General features: G+C 40.0%; 1 protein-coding gene across 6 annotated transcripts in view; it reads right to left on the bottom strand.

Moving 5' to 3' along the window:
• LOC135221032 (PH and SEC7 domain-containing protein-like) overlaps positions 1-24,863 on the bottom strand; it is a 183,265-nt gene that overhangs the window by 72,115 nt on the left and 86,287 nt on the right. For all 6 annotated transcript variants that reach the window (XM_064258760.1, XM_064258761.1, XM_064258763.1 and 3 more), the window contains one exon: positions 9,997-10,190. In XM_064258760.1, the coding sequence (XP_064114830.1) occupies positions 9,997-10,190 (194 nt within the window). The remainder of the gene's footprint in view (positions 1-9,996; positions 10,191-24,863) is intronic.

Genomic DNA, 24,863 nt, shown 5'->3' with positions numbered 1-24,863 from the left:
GCTTTGTGCTTACCAGCCACTGACTTCCCGACTTTCCTGCTGACTGGGATATGACAGTCCTGGTCTGAAGATGAAGAAGAATTCACTCTTCTCCTCTTAGCCTGAGGATCAGTCACGAAATCCCGAATCCTCTAACGCTTGACTGGCGCTCGCCGTGACGTCATCGAACTTAGCGATGACGCCAAACTAGAGGAAGAAGACGAAGAAGAAGACGAATCACGCCTTTTCTTTTTTTCTTTCTTAGCCATTCTCTTCTCTATATCCTGTAATTTCTTCATTACAGTTTGTACTGCCGAGTCAGAAAGCGTATTTGAGTCCGGGTGCAGCGAAATAGGCCGAGAAGCAGTCTGTGACGTCATCGCACCTGCCATATCGGTGTGTGTGACGTATGTTGTGACGTCACCAATCTTGTAGGGAGAAACTGTGCGGCTTCTGCTGGCAACCGCACATTTGCTGCCAAACTACCCCCATTGTTCTGCATCGCAGTAAACATGATATTGTCATGTTACAATAAAGTTTTATACATACTTACCTGACAGATATATACTTAGCTATAGACTCCGTCGTCTCCGACAGAATTTCAAATTTCGCGGCACACGCTACAGGTAGGTCAGGTGATCTACCGCCCTGCCCTGGGTGGCAGGACTAGGAACCATCCCCGTTTTCTAATCAGAATTCTTCTCTTCCACCTGTCTCCTGCGGGGAGGCTGGGTGGGCTATTAATCGTATATATCTGTCAGGTAGTATGTATAAAACTTTATTGTAACATGACAATATCATTTTTATACATTCAACTTCCCTGCCAGATATATACTTAGCTGATTAGCACCCATTGGTGTGGGTAAGAGACAGCTAACTACTGAAATAGACAGGTAACAACATATGTTTGTAGGTATTTATAAACCTTGGTTCCTACCTTATTGGGCTGAAGACTTCGCGGCTACTGCCTTGGAGTCTGCTTAGCCTCAAGAGCCTCAGCGAGATAATGATCTATGGCTAAGAGTCTTGTGGGTCTGCCAATGGGGTCTTATCCACTTACTCGGCAGAGCCTAGGAAGGGCCTTTGTCATTGGGTGCTATTCCACTAACAATGGAGCACAAAACCAACCGATCCCGATCACCTGATCCTAACATCCATGTTAGTTCTAAGATTGTAAGGAGTTATCCCGAACTAACCTCACAAACAACCAAAAAACTCGAAACATAATTACACTTTCATTACAAAATATACAAAAAAAAAAAAAATTTTGTACTCCCCTACTAGTCATACATACCCTTGATCCCCTACCAGCAATGACACTCTGCTCCCTCCGTGCGACAGTAGTGAGCTTGCTACTAGAAAACCAAGCACATATCTGACAAGAGGGTTTATGTACGATAAAACACAAATTAAGGATCAGTCTTTGCTCCAAGACCCAGTACTGTATCTGCTGATACAAAGGACCTAGCGAGAAGCACTTCTCATAGGTCACTCTCACGTCCTTCAGATAATGAGATGCAACACTGAATTGCACCTCCAATATGTAGTCTCAATGATATTCTTCAGAGACATATTCTTTTGGAACGCCAAAGACGTTGCTACTCTGCTCTTACTTCATGCGTCTTGACCTTTAGAAGAACGAAGGATTCCTCCGAGCAGTTCTTGTGAGCGTCCGTAATAACGCTTCTCACAAAGAAAGCCAAGGCGTTCTTGGACATGAGTCGTTTGGGGTTCTTCACTGCACACCAAAGACCTTGTTGACAAGCTCCCATCTGCCTCTTCCTCTCTAAATAGTATTTAAGAGCTCTCACTGGACAGAGAGATCTCTCTATCTCTCTGCCTACCAGGTTAGATAGGCCTTTTTACCTCAAAACTTCTGGCCAAGGCTTTGATGGGTTTTCGTTCTTTGCCAGAAACATTGTCTGGAAAGAACAGATGGCAGCATCTCCTTTGAACCCCAACCGTGGAATCCAGAGCGTGTAATTCGCTCGTCCTCTTGGCTGTAGCGAGAGCCACCAGGAACAAGCATTTCCTAGTGACGTCGCGGAAGGACGCGAGATGTAAGGTTCGAATTCGAATTTATCCGATGAGAGGAATTTCAGGACCACGTCTAGACTCCAACTAGGTGTTCTAGGAGTAGCTGCTTTCGAAGTCTCAAAAGATCTAATTAGATCGTGTAGATCTCTGTCGTTAGCAATGTCCAGGGCCTCGATTCCTGAATACTGAAGACAGCATGCTTCGGTATCCTTTTATTGTCGAGACAGATAGGTGTGATTCCTCTCTCAGAAAGAGGAGAAATCGGCAATATTCACTATAGAGGTACTGTAGGAGGACAGCTTCTGACCCTTACACCACCTCCTAAAGACTTCCCACTTCGACTGGTATACTCTTCTCGTCGAAGCTCTGCGGGCTCTAGCGATAGAGCCCGCAGCCTTGCGAGAAAAGCCTCTCGCTCTGACAAGTCTTTCGATAGTCGAAAGGCAGTCAGAGCGAGACCTGGGAGGTTGTGATGAAACCTCTCGAAGTGGGGTTGTCTGAGTAGATCGTTTGTCTGTTTGGAAGCGATCTGGGGAAGTCCACTATCCACTCCAGTACCTCCGTGAACCATTCCTGGGCTGGCCAAAATGGGGCTATGAGTATCAACTTCGTGCTCTTCGAAGCTACGAACTTCCTGAGCACTTCCCCCAGGATTTTGAACGGGGGAAAGGCGTAAGCGTCCACACCCGACCAATCCATGAGAAACGCGTCTATTGCGAAGGCTCTCGGATCTTCTACTAGAGAGCAAAAGGTCTCTATTCTTTTGGAGAGGAACGTCGCAAAACAGGTCTATGTGAGGTCTCCCCCACAGGGCCCAAAGACTTCGACACACTTCTTCGTGAAGAGTCCATTCTGTGGGAAGGACCTGGTTTCTCCTGCTCAGTCTGTCCGCTCTCACATTCTTGATCCCTTGAACAAAACCTTGTGAGGAGAGTTAGCCTGCCTTTTTTCTTCCGTCCAGGTTAACAGGTGTCTTGTCAACTGATAGGGAGAAAGAGTGCGTGCCTCCTTGCTTGCGTATGTAAGCCAGAGCCGTGGTGTTGTCTGAGTTTATCTGTATCACCCGCTCTCTGACTATCTGTTTCGAAGAACTTTAAGGCTAGGTGTATGGCCACAAGTTCCTTGCAATTGATGTGCCGGACACCTGTTCCTTTGTCCAGGTGCCTGACACCTCCCTTGTCTCCCAGCGTCGCTCCCCATCCCGACTCCGAAGCGTCGTAACAACACTTGGTCTGGGTTCTGCAGGGCAAGCGATACGCCTTCGTTCTTTGAAGCTGAGGGATCCACCACTTCATATGATCTTTTACTTCTTGTGGAAGTTGGAAGACGTCCGAGAGTTGACCCGTCTTCCAACTCCACACCTCTTTGAGGAAAAACTGAAGAGGGCGGAGGTGAAGTCTCCCTAGCGAGAAGAACTTTTCCAATGAGGACAGAGTCCCTAGAAGGCTCAGGTAATCCTCACTGAGCTGTTCTTTCTTTCTAAGAAGCTCGAGATTCTCGACAAACCTCGAGCGATTCTTTCTCGCGAAGGATATACCCGAAAACCCCGAGAATCCATCTGAATCCCCAGATAGACCAAGTTCTGGCTGGGGATCAGTTGTGACTTCTCGAGGTTGACGAGCAACCCTAGCGAATCTATCATGTTCCTTGTTACTTCTAAGTCCTCCAAGCACTGACTCTTCGACTTGGCCCTGATCAGCCAGTCGTCCCAAAGTAGAGGGAGATGTTTATCCCTCTAGGTGAAGCCATCTTGCTACACTTCGCCATCAGGTTGGTGAATACTTGTGGGGCTGTAGACAGTCCGAAGCACAGAGCCCTGAACTGAAAGATCTTGTCTCCTATCACAAAGCGAAGATATTTCTTTGACAAATGGTGAATGGGAACGTGGAAATAGGCGTCTTGCAGGTCCAGAGAGACCATCCAATCTCCTGGGCGAAGCGCCGACATTACAGAGGCGGACGTTTCCATACGAAACTTCTTCTTTTTTTCTGTACGAAGCGATTCAGAGCGCTTACGTCCAGAACTGGCCTCCACCCCCCGATGCCTTTGGTACTAGAAAAAGGCGATTGTAAAAATCCCGGAGTGTGGATCCTGCACAAGTTCGATGGCCTCTTTTTCCCACATTTGCTCCACCATTTGAAGGAGAGTCTTTCGCATTAACGGTCTCTGTACCTCGCTGACAGTTTCCGAGGCGTAGATGTTAGGGGCGGGCTGTCGTCGAGGGGTTACATATCCCTTCTTCAGGACCGACACTGACCAAAGGTCGGCTCCCCTTTGTGCCCATACTCCTGCAAAGTTCAGGAGTCTGGCGCCCACTGGTGCTTGGAGGAGCAAACAAAAGTCACTTCGATTTCTTGAAAGGCCTAAATGAAGACCTTCCTCTCTTTTCAGAGCTCTTCTTTCTGGCAGGGGACGAGCCGCTGCACCTCCACGAAAGGGCTGCTGAGTAGGACGAGATTCCTTCTTAACCGTCGCCACTACGGTCGTCCTTTCTTGGACGTTTGCGTAAGTAGGTCTTGTGTCGCCTTCTCAGTTTTAGTGAGCGAGATATATCCTTGACTAACTGAGAAGGAAACAGATGATCTGATAGAGGGGCGAACAGTAAGGCAGTCCTCTGGCTCGGAGAAACCCCTTTCGATAAAAGGGAACCATACACTGATCTCTTTTTTCAGGAGACCAGCACCAAAAAGTGAAGCCACTTCACCCGAACCGTCCTGTACTGCCTTGTCCATGCAGACAGGACGCTATGGAGAATTTCTGGGTTCTTCAGAAACTCCGGATCCTTAGATTTGTTGGTGCCAGAACTCCGAGTGACCAATCCAGAAAGTTGAAACACCTCTAAAGTGACAAAAAGTCCCTTTAGAAAGTGGTTCAACTCTGAAGTGCTCCACGTCGCTCTGACCGAACCTAAGGAGTGACGTCTAGAGGCCTCCACTAAACTGGCAAAGTCGGCATCTGCAGAGGCGGGTAGGTAGAAAGACCCATAGTCCTCTCCTGTCCCATACCAAATACCTCTCTTCCCGTGCAATCTGGAAGGAGGCATGCATAATACCGTCTTTCCTAACTCCTTCTTCTTGTCCATCCAAGATCGAATGGAGCGCCTTCTTCATTGATATCGCAGGCTTCATTTTCAAGAAGGCCGACGATTTAGCCGTACTGAGCTCGAAAAGAGCGAACAGAGGAGAAGGAGGAGCCGCAGGACTAAGAGAATCTCCAAACTCTTGTAGAAGTAATGAGGCCAAGACTTTGTAACTAGAAAGTCCCTCATTAGCAGGAGGTTCGTCGTCAGACAACTCGTCTAACCCTCGATCAGACGAAGGAGAAAGTTCACGTTTTTGAGGGAGAGTCCTTCCAAGACCTCCTATGTTCTGAAGGAGAGGAGCTCCTATTTGGCGAAGAGTCATAACCTCCAGGAACGAGTCCCGACTCCTTGACTCCTGGCTCTTGACTCTTGCCTTCCTGCTCCTGCCTCCTGGCTCCTGACTCCTGCCTCCTGACTCCTGACTCCTGACTCCTGCCTCCCTGACTCCGGACTCCTGCCTCCTGACTCCGGACTCCTGGCTCCTGCCCTTCCTGACTCCTGCCTCCTGGCTCCCTGGGCTCTTTGCTTCTTGGCTCCTGCCCTCCTGCCTCTTGCCTCCTGGCTCTTGCCTCCTGGCTCTTGCCTCTTGCCTGGATGCCTCCACACTCTTGGCTCTGGGCTCCTGCCTCCTGGTTTGACTCCTCACTCCTGGCTCTTGCTCCTGCCTCCTGGGTGACTCCTCACCTCCTGGCCGTGCCAGACGTCTGATTGTTTCATCCAGGTTCGTACCGGAAACCTCACCTCGGGTAGGAGTATCGATCCTGGAGGTAGATACCTCCATACGTCTGGAGGATCTTTTAATAGGAAGGGAAGTGTCTTTCCTTCTAGGAGGCTCCTTTGACAGGACTCCTACAAACGACGAAAATCTGTTCCTGCATCGCCATCATGAACCTCTTAGTAGCCTCCTCTTTATCCTCTTCGGAGGAGGGGAAGGAGGAGGAGTCCATAGCCTCCACCTCCTGCCTCCTTCTCCACTCTGGTTGAAAGAATGGCTCTTCTTGCCTTCTTAACTCCCGATGGAGACTCCTCAGGGAAGTTTTCAGGCTCGAGTCAATAGTCCGGCGCCCTCCAACTCCTCTTGAGAGGCCGAGATCGATCGGAATCTCTCCAATCACGTCTCGGCGATGAAGATCCCGACGACGAGAAACACTTACTTAGGACGCTTTTACAATAGCGGTCCTTGGCAGTCTGGGGTGTCACAGAAACCGCCGAAGGGACACCTGATCGGTGGGATTCTCCACAACCCTCCTTTCGGCTTTCGACATTCCTTCTCCTCTGGGCATGTGAGCTTGGAAGAGGTCTAGACCTAGGAGCGTTGCTGAGCCGACCAGATGCCCCCTCCACTACACTGGGGACACTCATATCACTGTCCACTGACAAATCACTAGCCTTACTTGTATGGCAGCCATTTTGTTTTCCATCACTTTGAAGGCTGCTTTTAGATCTGCAAGTTCTTTCGCTGGATCTACAGGTTCTGCAATAGGAGAAGGGGCTGCAATGGAAGGAGAAGTAGCAATACTTACCCTTGGGGAAGATCCCAAGCTTGGAATTAGTTCAGATCTAGAACTACTTAAACTTCTATGAGAAGCCTTCCTCACTCTTTCTCTTTCTAACTTTTTTAAATAATTAGTTAGATTCTTCCATTCGTTCTCACTCAAGTTCTCACATTCTTTACAAGTATTAGTAAAAGAACATTCATACTCCCTGCACCTCTTGCATACCGTGTGAGGGTCTACCGAAGCTTTCGGCAACCTCACCTTACAGCCTACATTCACACAACGTCTCACAACCATACCAGAGTCAGACATATTTAAAGAAAAATCCAAAATCAAGTCCACAAAACAGTCCACAAAAGCGTATGCCAATCCAACAATCCAGATACGTCACCAAAAGTCGGTCAAGAAGATCAATTGCCGGTGAAAAAAGAAAAACCAATCGAGAGGAACCAACAACAATGTTGATGGTCCGGGCGACAGAAGAATTCTGATTAGAAAACGGGGATGGTTCCTAGTCCTGCCACCCAGGGCAGGGCGGTAGATCACCTGACCTACCTGTAGCGTGTGCCGCGAAATTTGAAATTCTGTCGGAGACGACGGAGTCTATAGCTAAGTATATATCTGGCAGGGAAGTTGAATGTATAAAAATAGAATTTGATGGCGTAGCTGCGGCATTATTTCCCATAAATTGCAAGCCAGGGGGATGAGGAACATTCAGCGCTGCCGGACCCTGCTGGAACCGTGACGCCATATAATGCGCAAGCAAACCCTCCAAGGTTGGTACGCCTGGTAGGCCTAGCGCTGACCACATACCTTCCATCCTATGCGCTTCGGGAGACGGCGTCTGGAACAAAGATGGCGATGCTCCCCCTCTACCTGCTGGGAACAAAGGAGCGTGCATATTATGCATAAAATTACCCAAAACCCCTCCTGACGTTTCCGATAACGAATCGCTAGGAGAAACCGAAGGGGTATGGGACAAATCAAAAGCAGGTGGCGAAACATATGGAGCAGTCTGGTTTATTGCTGATACAAAAGAAGCCGGTAAGGTTTGGTCATCCAAAGATGGAGTCACCTCCTTCCTTTTGTACTGGCCTTTCTCATGGAACTTTTTCCACTGTTCCACCAACCAACCCCGACAAACAGAACATGGATTAGAAACCGTACATACGTTTTCCCTGCACCTACTACACGTTGGATGAGGATCCGTCGACACCGAAGTTAGGAATCTAGAACATGGAAAGCCACTGACTCCGGGGCATTTCCTTTGTCTCCTCTTTGAAACGGCAGAAGATCCCGATGGCGAGGCGAAAATTTCCATCATACCACTGATACGCTCTTACCGATCACACTCACACTGAGCACACTCGGAGAAAGAAAAAGTAATAAGAAAATTGAAAAATGAAATGGATAAAAAATGGGCAAACTGAAAACCGGCTTTAAATCAGATAGACAGTAAACACGTCTTATCTTAAAGGTGGTAGGAATATAACTGGTGGGTCACAGGACGCCGAGGGCATTCTGGGTATACATGCCCCATAGATGCCAATAGTCCCTGGATCTCACGAGTGTAATTTTAATTCTACCGGTTTCCAGCTCGGCGCTAGTAATTCCTAATGTTAAGACCGAAGGTTTGTTCCGTATATGAACAAATTACAGGTTCATCAACACTGACATCATCCTTAACATTATTATCCTGACATGATTCCTGGCTATAGCTAAAGACTTACCAATTTGCCTGGCAGTTGCCTTTCTTCCTCTAACTCTTGCCAACTTACTTAAGGGTGATTTTATTTAAAGTCTTCCACTATTTGATGTCTCAGTCCTTACATCCATTACATCTTACTTCTATAGAACATATCTGTCCCCTACAATATGTACAAATGGAGTGAGTCATATGATTCCTTAGTCAGTCAAGTATTATAGTCCTTGCTGCAATACCTAAAGCTAGAAGTACTCAAGTCTGATGTAATAATTAAGTCTGAAAATCACTGTAATCGGGGAAGTAAAAACTAATCAAAAAGTGTCAAAATAGGTAATAATACAGCCTAACTCTATCTATTTGTGCCATAAGGCTATACAATTCCAAACACAATGAAATGTCAACCATAAAGGAACAAATTCCAAAACAAAGCTGGACCTAACAAGGATCATCTGCCACCGGCAATGAAGATTTATCTTCAAAATGGTTGTGGAGTGTTGGATTGGAAGCAGTGGTAGTTCAGCATATTGGCAAGAAACTCCAAGCTCATTAATCTCTTACACCACCAAATTTTGTGGAAGGAGGTTGCATGTCGGGCCAAATGTGGAGTGTTCATCACTGAAGCTATGGTAATCGAGAAGCAATAAGCTGTTGCTCTTTCAGAAAAGTGCTAATTATATTAGCACTTAATTAATTATATTAATTAATTATATTAATTTTAATGTTAATTATATTAATTATATTAATTTTTAATGTTATCAGACAGGTCAACTTCTCTGTGCACCAAGGATATATAATCATCATTTGTCAACGAGAGTTATAGTGCAGGTGCTGTATTTTATCCCGGGGGAATAACAACTGGTGAGATGTGCCAGTAGTAATGTTTGGACCTTGATAGGTGGTTTGAAAAGTGGATGGCTGTTACTCTTCAGACTGGAAAACTTATTTATTCTTTATAACTAACTGTAAAGATACTGTATTGTTAAATTAGATTATAAGTTTTGTTTTAAACCCTTCTTGCTTTTGAAAGCCTAAACTTGTCCATGTCTGGTTTTAGCTGACAAAAAGAACTTTCATTACACATTCCACACTCCAATCTCACCCCAGTTTTTAACCAACACCTTAACAGCTACACCTAATGTCTGTCTGTGACCATTCATTTCTACTCCATAAAGATATTAAACAGATATGGAGGACTTCATAAAGATATTAATCAACTATAGAGGTATAACATACTCTTGTCTCAGATCCATTTTTGACAAGTATTTTCACACGTTTTCTTTCATCATACAAACTTTTAAACAGCAAATAATTCGCAACATAAATCTGGTTCTAAGAATGATGTGCATAAAAATCTATGGGTTAACAAAGGAATGTAGGTAGCTCTGTGGACTTAAAAATGAAATTTAAAACCAACAATGGGAGCCAAACAATCATCAAATTCCAGCCACCACACAAAAGAAAAAAAAAATTAAATCCTCTACTCTCAAGCTGTCCAAATTAGAATGGAGCCGGCTTTGACTTGACAGGAAAGATAGCAGATTTGTGACATGAACTGCAAAATTTAACATGTCTAAGTATAATATTACAAATATACAAATCTAAAATACCCAAATTAAAATGTTGATTTATCCCAAGAATGCCTATACAAGTTTTCTTTCATTGTCCTAACATTTCTGTAAAAACTGATTATTCATTACCTTGAGAGTTGAAGGTGCCAGGATTGCAGTCAAGGAAGCGACGGGAGAAGTGGACTAGAACACGTTCTCTCTCCTGAGTTTCCCCTGCTAAACAAAATTTGTCCAAAAACTTTCGCAAGGCCACATCAAGGGTATCACCTCGAAAATCGAAGTAATTAAGGTATTCATCAGCAACTGCACGACTGAATTCATTGCTGGAAGTCAAAATTTAACATTTATTAGATATACAAAATATTCATTTACTTATTTAAGGTACTGTATTTATCAATCAACCCTCTCAACATACAGTATGTACTACTTACATATAGTATATTTGCTGGTAAGCAAAGTTCCATAAAAGACGAGATTCTTGAGAAAAGAACTGAAACTATAACTACTAAATCAAAGATTTTCCCATGGCTTGAAAAACTTTCATAATATCAACTGCTATACATATCAGTACAGAAGGCTCATTATGTTGCTGCAATTTGATACAATGCACACTATAGTATACGAATTTCATTAACAAGTTAGGACACTCTTACTACTCAAAATTTACATCCTTCAGTTCCAGCATTATTCCACCCTACCTAGGCAGCACTCTTGGCTCCCTTCTTCCCCTTCCCCCCAAATCTTCTGAATTACATACACTTCATATGCACGTGGTTCTCCATTCTCTTCACAGTCTCAAAACTCATTTTCTTATTCTTTTTATTTAACCCTCTTACACCGATTGGACTTATTAAACGTCGAGATAAATTGTCTGTCGGGTGCCGATTGGAGGTATTTTACGTTGACATAGAAAAGTTTTTTAAAAATTCACGGAAAAATACTTATAGGCCTACCCGGCAAAAAACTTTTGAATCGTGCGCCTTGGGGGATGCTGGGAGCTCATGGATCAAGGCGTTGTTTTGTTTACAATCGTTACGCAGGCGCGCAAGCGCAAATTTCTTTCTTGCCGCACTAAAAAGTATCAGTGACACATCTCAGAAATTATTTCGTCATTTTTGACATAATTTTTGCACCATTTTTAATTAGCCTTTACATGGAGTATTATAGTATATGAAAATGTGTGCAATTTCATGTAGAATACAACAAAAAATACTCATGATCATAGCTTTTATCAGTTTTAAAATATTTTCATATAAATAACGATGTGCCAAAATTTCAACTTTTGGTCAACTTTGACTCTACTGAAATGGTTGAAATACGCAATTGTAAGCTAAAACTCTTATATTCTAGTAATATTCAATCATTTACCTTCATTTTGCAACAAATTGGACGTCTCTAGCACAATATTTCGATTTATGGTGAATTCATGAAAAAACTTTTTCCTTACGTTCGCGCGGTAACTCTTCCGATAAATTTTTTCGTGCGATTGTCCTAATGTTTGCACCATTTTAAATTAGCCGTTACATAAAGTTTTATATATGGGAATGTGTGCAATTTCATGCACAATACAACTAAACACAACCCATGGTTGTAGCTTTTATCAGTTTTGAAATATTTTCATATAAATAACGATAAGTGCCAAAATTTCAACCTTCGGTCAACTTTGACTCTACCGAAATGGTCGAAAAACGCAACTGTAAGCTAAAACTCTTATATTCTAGTAATATTCAATCATTTACCTTCATTTTGCAACAAATTGGAAGTCTCTAGCACAATATTTTGATTTATGGTGAATTTATATATATAAAAAAAAAAAATCCTTACGTCTGCGCGGTAACTCTTCCGAAAAAAATCAAAATTTTTTTGTGCGATTGTCGTAATGTTTGCACCATTTCAAATTAGCTGTTACATATAGTTTTATATATGAAAATGTGCACAATTTCATGTAGAATACAAAGAAAAATTATTGAAGGTTGTAGCTTTTCTCATTTTCGAAATATTTGCATATAAATCACGATAAATAGAAAGAAAACCACGTTCAGTCAACTTTGACTCTACCGAAATAGTCAAAAAATGCAATTGTAAGCTAAAACTCTTACAGTCTAGTAATATTCAGTCATTTATCTTCAATTTGAAACAAATTCAAAGTCTCTAGCACAATATTTAGATTTATGGTGAATTTTTAAAAGAACTTTCCTTTCCTCCGCGCGCGGATTCTCCGCCGCAAATCTCCGAAATGCGTATGTCGCATTCTCGTAATATTTGCTCCGTTTCATAGAGTTTTATATATGAAAATGTGTGCAATTTTATGTAGAATACAACAAAAAATAATTGAAGGTTGTAGCTTTTGTCATTTCCGAAATATTTCCATATAAAAAAAATATATATAAAAAAATTTGACATTCGGTCAATTTTAACTTGTCTGAAAAGGTAGAAAACTGCAATTGTAAGCTAAAACTCTTACAGTATAGTAATATTCAATCATTTATCTTCATTTTAAAACAAATTGGGAGTCTCTAGAACAATATTTAGATTTATGGTGAATTTTTGAAAAAAAAAAAAAAAAATTTACGTCTGCTCGTTACGAATTCATGCATCATTTTGTGATAATATTTTCTCTGTGTTGCATTGATCGTTTTACAATGTGTTATATAACGAAATGATTGCAACTTAGTGTACAATACAACAAAAAAAATTAACTCGTTAGCTTTAACCGTTTTGCTCACAGCGTGATTTGATTACAATTATATATGAAATTTTTTTTTTGCGCTATCATATGTCGCATTATTTATATATGATAATGATATTTTTTTCATTTCTGATGGTTGCATACTAAACTTCAGGCAATGACAAAAAAAGGAGCCAAAAATGAACTCTTAATCTTGAAAACTAAGCGCGCTGTGATTTAAAAAAAATATATATTTTTTCCACTTCCGCGCTCACTCCGAGACCCATCCGGCATACGGGAGACAATTTTTATTATACCCCTTCGGCATAAGAGGGTTAAGCTAACCTTTTTACCCTACCTACATGTAACGTGCACAATGAAAACCTCTTACACCACTTATAACTATGGTTTATGCAAGTCCCCCAGCCACTTAACCCTCTTACGCCGAAGCCCTAAAAATCAAAACCTCTCCTGTATGCCGGCGCCGGTTTGGAGTGAGCGCGGAACCGGAAAAAATAATTTTTTCAAAAAATCACAGCGCGCTTAGTTTTGAAGATTAAGAGTTCATTTTTGGCTCATTTTTTTTTCATTGCCTGAAGTTTAGTATGCAATCATCAGAAATGAAAAATAATATCATTATCATATGTAAATAATGCGATATATGGTAACGAAAAAAAAAAAATCATAGATAATTGTATTCAAATCACGCTGTGCAAAAAACGGTCAAAGCTAACGAGTTACTTTTTTTTCGTTGTATTGTACACTAAATTGCAATCCTTTTGATATATAATACATAGTAAAACAATAAAAGCAACACCGGAAAAATATTATCCACAAAATGATGTACGAATTCGTAACGCACGGACGTAAAAAAATGTTATTTCAAAAAAATTCACCGTAATTCTAAATAATGTTCTAGAGACTTCCAATTTGTTTCAAAATTAAGCCAAATGATTGAATATTACGATACTGTAAGTTTTAGATTAGAATTGCAGATTTCGACCATTTCGGACGAGTTAAATTTGACCGAATGTCGAAATTTTAATATATATATTTTTTTATATGCACATATTTCGAAGATGGAAAAAGCTACAACCTTCAATTATTTTTTATTGTATTCTTCATAAAATTGCGCACATTTTGATATATGAAACTCTATAAAAAGGCTAATATGAAAAGGAGCAAATATTAGGATAAAGCGATGTACGTATTTCGGAGACTTGCGGCCGCGAATCGGCGCGTGGAGTGAAGGTAAATATATTTTTTCAAAAATTCACCATAAATCACAATATTGTTTTAGAGACTTCAAATTTGTTTCAAAATGAAGAAAAATGACGGAATATTACTAGGCTGTAAGAGTTTTAGCTTACAATTGCGTTTTTCAACTATTTCGGTAGAGTCAAATTTGACCGAACGTGGTTTTTTTTTTTTTCTATTTATCGTGATTTTATGCAAATATTTCGAAAAAAAGAGAAAGCTACAACCTTCAATCATTTTTAGTTGTATTCTACATGAAATTGCGCACATTTTCATATATAAAACTTTATGTAACAGCTAATTTTAAATGGTGCAAACATTTCGACAATCGCACAAAAAAATTCTGATTTTTTCGGAAGAGTTACCGCGCGCCAACGTAATGTTTTTTTTTTCATAAATCAAAACCATAAATCGAAATATTGTGCTAGAGACTTCCAAGTCGTTGCAAAAATGAAGGTAAATGATTGAATATACTAGAATATAAGAGTTTTAGCTTACAATTGCGTTTTTCGACCATTTCGGTAGAGTCAAAGTTGACCGAAAGTTGAAATTTTTGCACTTAACGTTATTTATATGAAAATATTTCAAAACTGATAAAAGCTACAACCATGGGTGGTTTTTGTTGTATTGTGCATGAAATTGCGCACATTTCATTATATAAAAACTTTATGTAACTGCAAATTTAAAGGGTGCAAACATGAGGACAATCGCACGAAAAAATTTATCGGAAGAGTTATCGCACGAACGTAAGGAAAAAGTTTTTTGGTATAAATTCACCATAAATCGAAATATTGTGCTAGAGACTTCCAATTTGTTGCAAAATGAAGGCAAATGATTGAATATTACTATAATATAAGAATTTTAGCTTACAATTGCGTTTCTCGACCATTTCTGTAGAGTCAAAGTTGACCGAAGGTTGAAATTTTTGCACTTATTGTTATTTATATGATAATATTTCAAAATTGATAAAAGCTACAATCATGAGTATTTTTTTGTTGTATTTTACATGAAATTGCGCACATTTTCATATATAATACTTCATGTAAAGGATAATTTAAAATGGTGCAAAAATTATGTCAAAGTGACGAAATAATTTCCGAGATGTGTCACTGATACTTTTAGTGCGATAAGAAAGAAATTCGCGCTTGCGCGCCTGCGTAGCGATTGTAAACAAAAACAACGCCTTGATCCGTGAACTCCCAGCATCCCCAAGGCCGCGTGATACAAAAGTTTTTGGCTGGTAGGCCTATAGTATTATTTTCCGTGAATTTTTAAAAATTTTTAAAAAAACTTTTTTTGAGCCGACGTATGATACGTCCAATCGGCATACGGGAGACATTTTGACTCGACGTTTAATACGACCAATCGGCGTAAGAGGGTTAAGTTGGTTGTTAAAGTTGTGTGAATTATCATTGTTGTGTTGCTGGACAAACAGGTTCTTATTGATAGTGAGGTTCTTTTGAATTACAGTATTATAAGAAATACTGTCCATTTTTTGTTGATGCTTTACATAAGTACTTTATTGATATTCCTCATAGGTACAGTTACCTACTGAACACAATTGAACAGTGTGTGAGAACATGTAAAAAGAAAAAATTAGTCAATAAACAGTTCAGTGGAACAAACTTTTCAGCAGTAAAAGAGGTACTTTTTTTTATATTTTGCAATACGTCATTACAGAACAGCAGTAATTTGGTATTTTAAAATGTTTTTGTTATGGATTTATGGTTTACTTTTACCATGTATAAAACACTGTACTGATGCATTTGTTGGTTCAGAATAATGTTATGCACGTTTTGAATATTTTATTTTCTACTCAATCTAGCACACTAAATTTGTAATAACTGGATGTTTAATAACATTTATATGCTTTTCTTAAAAATGTCATTTTTTAAAATACAATTGATAATTTTAATTAATTTCTTTATTTTCCCAAAAATTTGTAGTTGTGGTGAACCCCCTTTTAACTACACCTACAGATTCAGATTCTGTCTGGATTATTCAGAATTCCAGAATAATTAGGTCCACATCCACAAGAATTTACTGTAGTTGCTCTCTGATGCCAGCTCCTCTCCAAATATGGAGCTAAGAGTCTGTGGGGACATGGAAAATCTATCTCAGAAGTCGTAGATTACATCATAATTAAACATCCAAAATCAATTACAAAAATAAAATCCTATATTTGAAGACAACAGGAAATTTGTTAGAACAGTGAAACATTACAAGAATGTAATTCCCTTTTAAAATAGTGATATCCAGCCCTGTACTCAATCAGATGATTAAGTAGTTACAAATTTCTAAGACTTGACAAGGGACTAGGCAACTCAATGCTGGCCAAAAATGTATTGTAGAATATTAAAAAGTTTGCTTCCTGAGCAAAAATTGCATCTGCATCTTTTTCATTACCAAAGGGAAAGGCTTTTTCTTTTTTTTAAGAAGCTGAAAAGAATTATGCCTTTACGTATATATGCAGAATCACCGAATACCCCCACACTGCCAGTTTATATTGTTAACATAATTTAAAATTTTGTATAGGAGTGGTCTATTTACCATAATGAGGAAAAAATGTTTTAAACAAATTAGATTTTGTATATAGTGCTTACCAAGTAATTATACATATCTAAAAGTTTCAGTATCTGCAGTTAAAAAATTCTGAAATTTGTGGTAGCAGTCCTTTGTTTTTAGTGTACGCAAACAGCCCCACCCACTTTCGGGAGAGAGAGGAAAACCTGAGTAAAGAAAACCAATTTATCTATGACCATGTCCAAATGTTGGGAGGCGGGTGGGCTCTCATTCTGTAATTACTTAGTAAGTAATAGGTATATACAAAAACAGGTTTTGACGTATGAAAAGCCTATTTTAGGCAGTCACTGTCGAGTCCTCAAGGATTACCCTTTCCATCGACCATCCAAAGCTCCATGGTGACCAATACTACAGGTACTCCCTAGTTACCAGCGGGGTGCTGATAAGCAAAAACTGCCATTAACAGAAACTCAGCAATTTATGGTGCTGGCACCATTTTGGTTAATGGTGCCTCTGTTAGGTATGCTAACCCTCTTACGCCGAAGCGGTAAAAAAAAATTGTCTCCCGTGTGCCGGAGGTGTTTCAGAGTGAGCGCGGAAGCGGAAAAAATATTTTTTTCAAAAAATCACAGCGCGCTTATTTTCAAAATTAAGAGTTCATTTTTGGCTCCTTTTTTTGTTATTGCCTGAAGTTTAGCATGCAACCATCAGAAATGAAAAAAATTATCATTATCATATATAAATAATGCGATATATGATAGAGCAAAAACGAAATTTCATATATAATTGTATTCAAATCGCGCTGTGCGCAAAACGGTGAAAGGTAACAAGTTACTGTTTTTTTCGTTGTAATTTACACTAAATTGCGATCATTTTGGTATATAACACATTGTAAAACGATAAAAGCAACACAGAGAAAATATTATCACAAAATAATGCATGAATTCGTAACGTGCGGACATAAACAAATATTTTTTTCAAAAATTCACCATAAATCTAAATATTGTCCTAGAGACTTCCAATTTCTTTCAAAATGAAGACAAATGATTGAATATTACTATACTGTAAGAGTATTAGCTTACAATTGCAGTTTTCGACCATATCTGACGAGTTAAAGTTGACCGTATGTCGAATTTTTATATATATATTTTTTATATGCAATTATTTCGAAAATAAGAAAAGCTACAACCTTCAAATATTTTTCGTTTTATTCTACACGAAATAGCGCACATTTTCATATATAAAACTATGAAATGCCTAATATGAAACGGAGCAAATATTCCGAGAATGGTATGTACGCATTTCGAAGATTTGTGGCGGAGAATCCGCGCGCGGAGGGAAGGAAAGATTTTTTCTTAAATTCCCAATAAATCTAAATATTTTGCTAGAGACTTCGAATTTGTTTCAAGATGAAGATAAATGACTGCATATTACTAAACTGTAAGAGTTTTAGCTTACAATTGCGTTTTTCGACCATTTCAGTAGAGTCAAAGTTGACCGAACGTGGTTTTTTTCTATTTATCGTGATTTATATGCAAATATTTCAAAAATTAGAAAAGCTACAACCTTCAATTATTTTTAGTTGTATTCTACATAATATTTCGCACATTTTCATATATAAAACTTTATGTAACGGCTAATTTAAAATGGTGCAAACATTACCACAATCGCACGTATGATTTTTTCGGAAGAGTTACCGCGGGGATGTAAAGAAAATGTTATTTTTTTCATAAATTCACCATAAATCGAAATATTGTGCTAGAGACTTCCAATTTGTTGCAAAATGAAGGTAAATGCTTGAATATTACTAGAATATAAGTGTTTTAGCTTACAATTGCGTTTTTTGACCATTTCCGTAAAGTCAAAGTTGACCGAAGGTTGAAATTTTGGCAATTATCGTTATTTATATGAAAATATCTCAAAACTGATAAAAGCTACAACCATGGGTTGTTTTTAGTTGTATTGTGCATGAAATTGCACACATTTCCATATATAAAACTTTATATAACGGCTAATTTTAAAATGGTGCAAACATTACCACAATCGCATGTATGATTTTTTTCGGAAGAGTTACAGCGCGGACGTAAGGAAAACGTTTTTTCATAAATTCACCATAAATCGAAATATTGTGCTAGAGACTTCCAATTAGTTGCAAAATTAAGGTAAATGATTGAATATTACTAAAGTATAAGAGTTTTAGCTTACAATTGCGTTTTTCGACCATTTCCGTAGAGTCAAAGTTGACCGAAGGTTGAAATTTTGGCAATTATCGTTATTTATATGAAAATATCTCAAAACTGATAAAAGCTACAATCATGAGTATTTTATTGTTGTATTCTACATAAAAAATGCGCACATTTTCATATATAATACTTCATGTAACGGCTAATTTACAATGGTACAAAAATTATGTCAAAGTGACGAAATAATTTCCGAGATGTGTCACAGATACTTTTTAGTGCGGCAAGAAAGAAATTCGCGCTTGCACGCCTGCGTAACGATTGTAAACAAAACAACACCTTGATCCGTGAACTCCCAGCATCCCCCAAGGCGCGTGATTCAAAAGTTTTAGGCTGGTAGGCCTATAAGTATTTTTTACCGAGAATTAAAAAAAAACTTTTGTAAGTCGACGTAAAATACGTCCAGTCGGCACACGGGAGACAAAAAATGTCGACGTAAAATACGTCCAGTCGGCGTAAGAGGGCTAACAGTACGTAATGGTGCCGATAACCGAAACTCAGCCTGTTATGGTGTCATAATCGCTAATTTTATGGAGCTAGACAAGCCCCATAAAACCAGATCAGCATTAACCAAGTGCTCCAATAACAGGAAACTGCCTGTAATGTCAAAGATTTCTCTTTTAGCTGGTCCAGTGGCTGGGTATTGTCATAATGATAAACATTTATAACACATGATAAGAGTATAAATGGACTCAGGATAAGAGGACACTTTCTCTTATCCTCGCGAATGCTAAAACCCAGTTTACCTATGTCAAATACCCACAAGAAGGAAAAGTGGTTATGTGTATACGCACCATCATATTGTTTGCATATGACCAAAATCCGACCAAGCTACCATTTCTTTCTGTTGGTCGATGCAGGATGATCCCTTACCCAAATCCCATGTCTTTTTGTCAAGGAAGTGGGAGGGTTTGAGGACTCAACAGCGACTACTAAAAATAGGTTTTTCTTATGTCAAAACCTGTTTTTTGATAGTGAAGTTGCTGTCTTGTCCTTAAGGAGCTTTACAAAGAAATTAACAAGTGACAAAAAACTCTTGAATTTTAATTCCAACAATCCAAAAACATTTCTGGTCCAGGGTTAAGCCACAAGTTTCAAGGCCCCATTCTTTATTCTAAATACCTTTAGGTTTGGTAGCAAAGAACAAGAAACTAAGTTCAAACTTACATCTTTCCAGGCGAAGTTCTGTGGTGACTTACCTAAGCATGCCGGGTATGGTTGCAGTATTGTCAAAACTTCCTCAGCGATAGTTAGCATACCCGCCTGTTTGGAAGACCAGTGGTCTGTCGCTGTAGCACCTATGGGTCAGAACTATCCATGCCACCTACCAATACACAGTGTAGTTGAATTTGTTCAAGCTTGTGGCAATAGTGTTGCTGGAATATGTATAGGAAAAAATGGACCGTCTAGGATGTTTGCCATGACCTCTAGGTCAACCTTAAGTGCTTGAACTGGGCATAAGGTTTTGTTTGCTAAATCTACTTTATTTAGAATAAAAGATTTCCTTCTTAAAGGAATCCCATTCTTGGCCAGGAATAACAGGCCAGCAGACAATAATAATCGATGTCAGCCATTTGTGTGATGTATTGTCCCTCTCTAAGGAGCCCAGTTTGCTCACACGAGCTCCTGATGCTAATGGAATCAAGATTGCATATTGTAGCTTGTGATTTGTAGTTGTATTGGGTTCACTGAATTGAGGGGCTGATTAAAGTCTAAGCACTTCGTTCGGGGACCTAGTAATTGGAACCTTTCTAGAGTGGATCTTTGTAGGGCAAAGGACCACATAAGGAAAGTGGCAACTTCTACACTAAAGTCAAATCCTGAAATCATAAATCAATGGTTCCATTAATGCTGCTTTAAATTCCATGATTGTTGTAACAGCAAGGCATTTGTCTTCAAAAGGCATAACAAATTATAAAATCATTTAACAAGAATTTTTGACTGGGCTCTTGGTATGGAATAATCTAACTATATCTTCCATACATACTGGCATTGCCAGATTTTGGACTCTGTAGTTTTTGCACTAGGTACCTAGCAATGTTGGGTGGGTAATTTTCATAGTAGTATATAGATAATATTTAAGAATATCCACCCGTGAAGGTCTTGGCTTAAAAAGGAGGATCCTTAAATGACTTTCCCTCTTACTGACTGGGATAAAACAGCAGACAGTTTTGGAATACGTATATCTCTGCCCGTTGTTAAAGTAATAGGAATCAACGCCTGTTTGGCCAATTTGGGGCTATTAAGTATGCTGTTCCTTAGTAGGTTAGGAGTTTGCTCAACACCTTCGAAATCTGTTTGTTTGTTTGTTTGTTTGTATGGTGTTTTTACAATGCATGGAACCAGTGGTTATTCAACAACGGGACCAACAGCTTTACGCGACTTCCGAACCACGTCGAGAGTGAACTTCCATCACCAGAAATACACAACTCTCACTCCTCAGTGGAATGGCCGAAAATCGAACCCGCAACCACCGAGGTGGGACGCTAATACCATACCAACCACGCCGCTGAGGCGCTTCCTTCGAAATCTGGAACAATAGAGGAAAAGGGTATATCATCCTCCATTTGTTCCAGTCTTGTAGGAAGGCATTTCTTACTGTAGCTGAACTGGCAGTTTGTGATTCTCATTTGTGACAAACAGGGTCACTTCCACTTGTGGAAGCATGTTGGTTATTCTCTGAAAAAGTGCTTGTCTACTTCCACACTGTTCAGGCTGTCGTTTTCCTTGATAGGGAGTCTACTATTACATTGAGAGACCCCACAAGGTGAATTGCAGACAAGCGCCACTTCCTTGCTTGCCCCATCGAAGGAGGCGAGTATCATCCCGACCTCTTAATGTAGGGCACTGCAGTCATATTGTCAAGAACCAACCAAATGTCTCTATTCTGGAGGTTTAAGTTTTTTAGACAAAAAGACAGCAATGAGCTCCAGGAAACTGATGCAAAAATTCCTGTGTAGCTAAACACTTCTCTGCCGCCTGACAATCCTCCCAATGTCTTCCCAGCGTGTCATCCTCCAAAAGTGTAACGAGGCATCTGTGCGTACTGTCATTCACACAGACTGAGGAGTCAGGGTGACCTGTATTGCCAGAGATTCCTCCCAGGATCAAGGCTGAAGTATCTCCTAAACTTTCTCAATCTTTCGATAAGGACGGTCTCGCATCTTGTTCGCTGTATGTGATAGCTACAATTTGTGCACATTCATTTGTTGTAATCTGAGTATTATTGATACAAATAGCAACAAACCCGTCATACATTCTAATTGCATTTATAAAACTGGGCTGTGCAAGGCACGTTTTGAGGACTTGTCTTATTCTATTTTGAGTATGATGGGTATTGAAAGCATCTGCTGGGTGTGACATGGGATTTTGCCAATTTATTATAAAACCTTTTGACTGTAGTCAATTGACCAATGTTCTTAGGTTTTTCAAGTGCACTACTTTTGTGGGGCCCCAGATAAGACCAGTCGTCTAGGTGGGCTATTAGTTTATTTCTGATTTCTCGAAGAACTGCCATTACTAACTTTGTTAAATCTTACGGCAATGTTTAGCCCACAGGACACGACTTTGAACCTGGACATAGCTTTCCCTATCCAGAGGCTAAGGAAGGGGCAGAAGGGAACGGCGACAGGGACATGCCAGTATGCATCTTTTTCCTCTAAGAAGGTCTTTGGACTTTGTGAAAAAGATTTTCTTGCTGTTGTTGTCCTTTTGTGAGGCATCATCCCTTCTGAACACCTACCTGTTGGGGTATTATCCCTTCTGAACACCTACCTGTCTTTGAGGAAAAAACATTGGTGACTGAAGGCTTACCTTTTAAGGAGTGCAACAGTCGGCAATTTTCAAGGAATTTTAGAATTTTAGTTAATGATGGATTTAGATGAATTAATGTCTAAATAAACATGTCCTGAAGTATTATTGCAAAAGAAAAATTTGGTGGGTTTTTGTCACATTTGTTCAATGCATTTCCAGTCTGTGAGTGGCAGTGAGCAACAATTTGTTGCACATTCTATGACTTGCCAAGACACAAAGAGAAACACTTACATCAGTATCCCACTAAAACTAACCACTTTCTACGATATAGCTGGTCATGCACCGAAGAAAATATGAAAAATTCATCTGGCAAACTAATAAATATCCATATGTTGAGACTTCAAGCTCTTCGTGAAAATTGATTGTGACTCATTTCCTTTTTGGATTTTTGTATCATAAGAATGTAATAAAATTCATATACATGCATACATAAATATATATATTATATATTATATATATACATATACATACATATATACCGTGTAATATATATATAGATATATATATATTATATATATATCCTATATATATATATATATAATATAATATATGTATATATATATATATATATAATATATATATATATATATATATATATTATATATATATATATATATATATATATATATATATATATATATATATATATTATATACAGTAGTACCTCAAGATACGAAAGGCTCAACTTACGAAAAATCCAAGTTACGAAAGCCAATGCGAAAAATTTTACTGCTCTACATACGAAATGTTTCAATATACGAAAGGTTTCTGAAAGTCCGAGATTCGCCCGATAACAATTTTGAAACTCACGCCGCACGCCCCGCCATCTTAGTGCTGTAGGACACGCCACCATCCTCCTGCTCTCCCATTGCTTCCTGATGCTAGCCAAGCCATGAGATCCTTCTCTCTGATTGGACAGCATCCCTCCCATCATGCATCTTCTATACGTACGCGCTGGCGTCCCTTAGCTCGGCCACGTCGCACCCGAAACTTTACCGTACGCAATCGGCATTCGTTCGCTCCAACGATTTCGTTTAGTAATGTAAATTCGTTAGTGATTTCGTTGCAGTACATATTATCGTGTTGTGCGAAGACTGTATTATTACGTATTTGTGTAACTTTACGTAAATTAACGTAGTCATGGGTCCCAAGAAAGTTGAAATTCACGGAAAAAAAAAGAAGCGCATGCTGTCTCTGGAGACAAAGATGGAGATCATAAAGAAGTACGAAGCTGGTATGCGATTGAGTGTGATCGCAAAGGAATACGGCCGTAATCCGTCGACAATAGGCACCATCCTTAAACAGAAGGATGCCATCAAAGCAACTACACCATCGAAGGGCATCACTATTTTGTCCAGCAAGAGGAGCCATGTGCACGACGAGATGGAACGGCTGCTCCTCATCTGGATAAAATACAAAGAAATCGCTGGCGATACAGTAACGACGACAGCAATCGCTCACAAGGCCAGTGCTATTTTTCGGCGATTTGATTGCGCAGGCGGAAGACGAGGGAGAAGGGGGGGGGGGACTTCAACGCCAACCCCAGAGTTCAAGGCTTCGCATGGCTGGTTCGAGAAATTTCGTAAACGGACTGGCATCCATTCGGTGGTGCGTCATTGGGAGGCTGCCAGCTTGGACACAAAAGCGGCCGAAGCCTTTAAAAAGACGTTCGACGAGATGATGACCAAGGAAGGCTACAGTTCTCAGCAAGTCTTCAACTGTGATGAGACTGGCCTTTTTTGGAAAAAATGCCTCGTCGGACATACATCACGGAGGAAGAGAAGAAACTTACCCGGGCATAAGCCTATGAAAGACAGGCTTACGCTCGCACTTTGTTCGAAGACGCCAGTGGGGATTGCAAGGTGAAGCCCCTACTGGTGTATCACTCCGAGACTCCTCGAGCCTTCAAAGCCCGCCACAAAGTGTTGAAGGAGAAGCTTCCAGTGATGTGGAGGGCTAATGCAAAAGCCTGGGTAACGAGGCTTTTGTTCACGGAGTGGGTAAATCTGTGTTTCAGCCCAACTGTGAAGAGTTTTTTGGAAGAGAAGCGCCTCCCCCTGAAATGTCTGCTGGTGTTGGACAATGCCCTCCCCACCCTCCTGGCCTCGAGGAAGATATCCTAGCGGTAGTCCTTCGTTAAGATTCTTTTTCTTCCGCCCAACACCACCCCTCTCCTCCAGCCCATGGACCAGCAAGTGATAGCGAACTTTAAGAAGCTGTACACGAAACATCTTTTCAAGAGATGTTTCGACATCACCGATACCACAAACCTCACCTTGCGTCAATTTTTGGAAGGAGCATTTCGACATCGTCATTTGCATCCGACTCATTGACCTAGCTTGGCATGAGGTTTCGAGGCGAACCTTGAATTCCTCGTGGAGGAAACTCTGGCCTGATGCCGTATCCGCCAGAGACTTCAGGGATTCGACGGTGGGCGAAGCTGGTACTGCAGAGTCAGAAACAGTTGATGATCCGAACTGTTTTGGAACCAGATC

The sequence above is a fragment of the Macrobrachium nipponense genome, chromosome 2, assembly GCF_015104395.2.
Source record: "Macrobrachium nipponense isolate FS-2020 chromosome 2, ASM1510439v2, whole genome shotgun sequence".
In the NCBI taxonomy this organism is placed as follows: domain Eukaryota; kingdom Metazoa; phylum Arthropoda; class Malacostraca; order Decapoda; family Palaemonidae; genus Macrobrachium; species Macrobrachium nipponense.
This window is presented reverse-complemented; position numbering and strand designations above follow the sequence as displayed.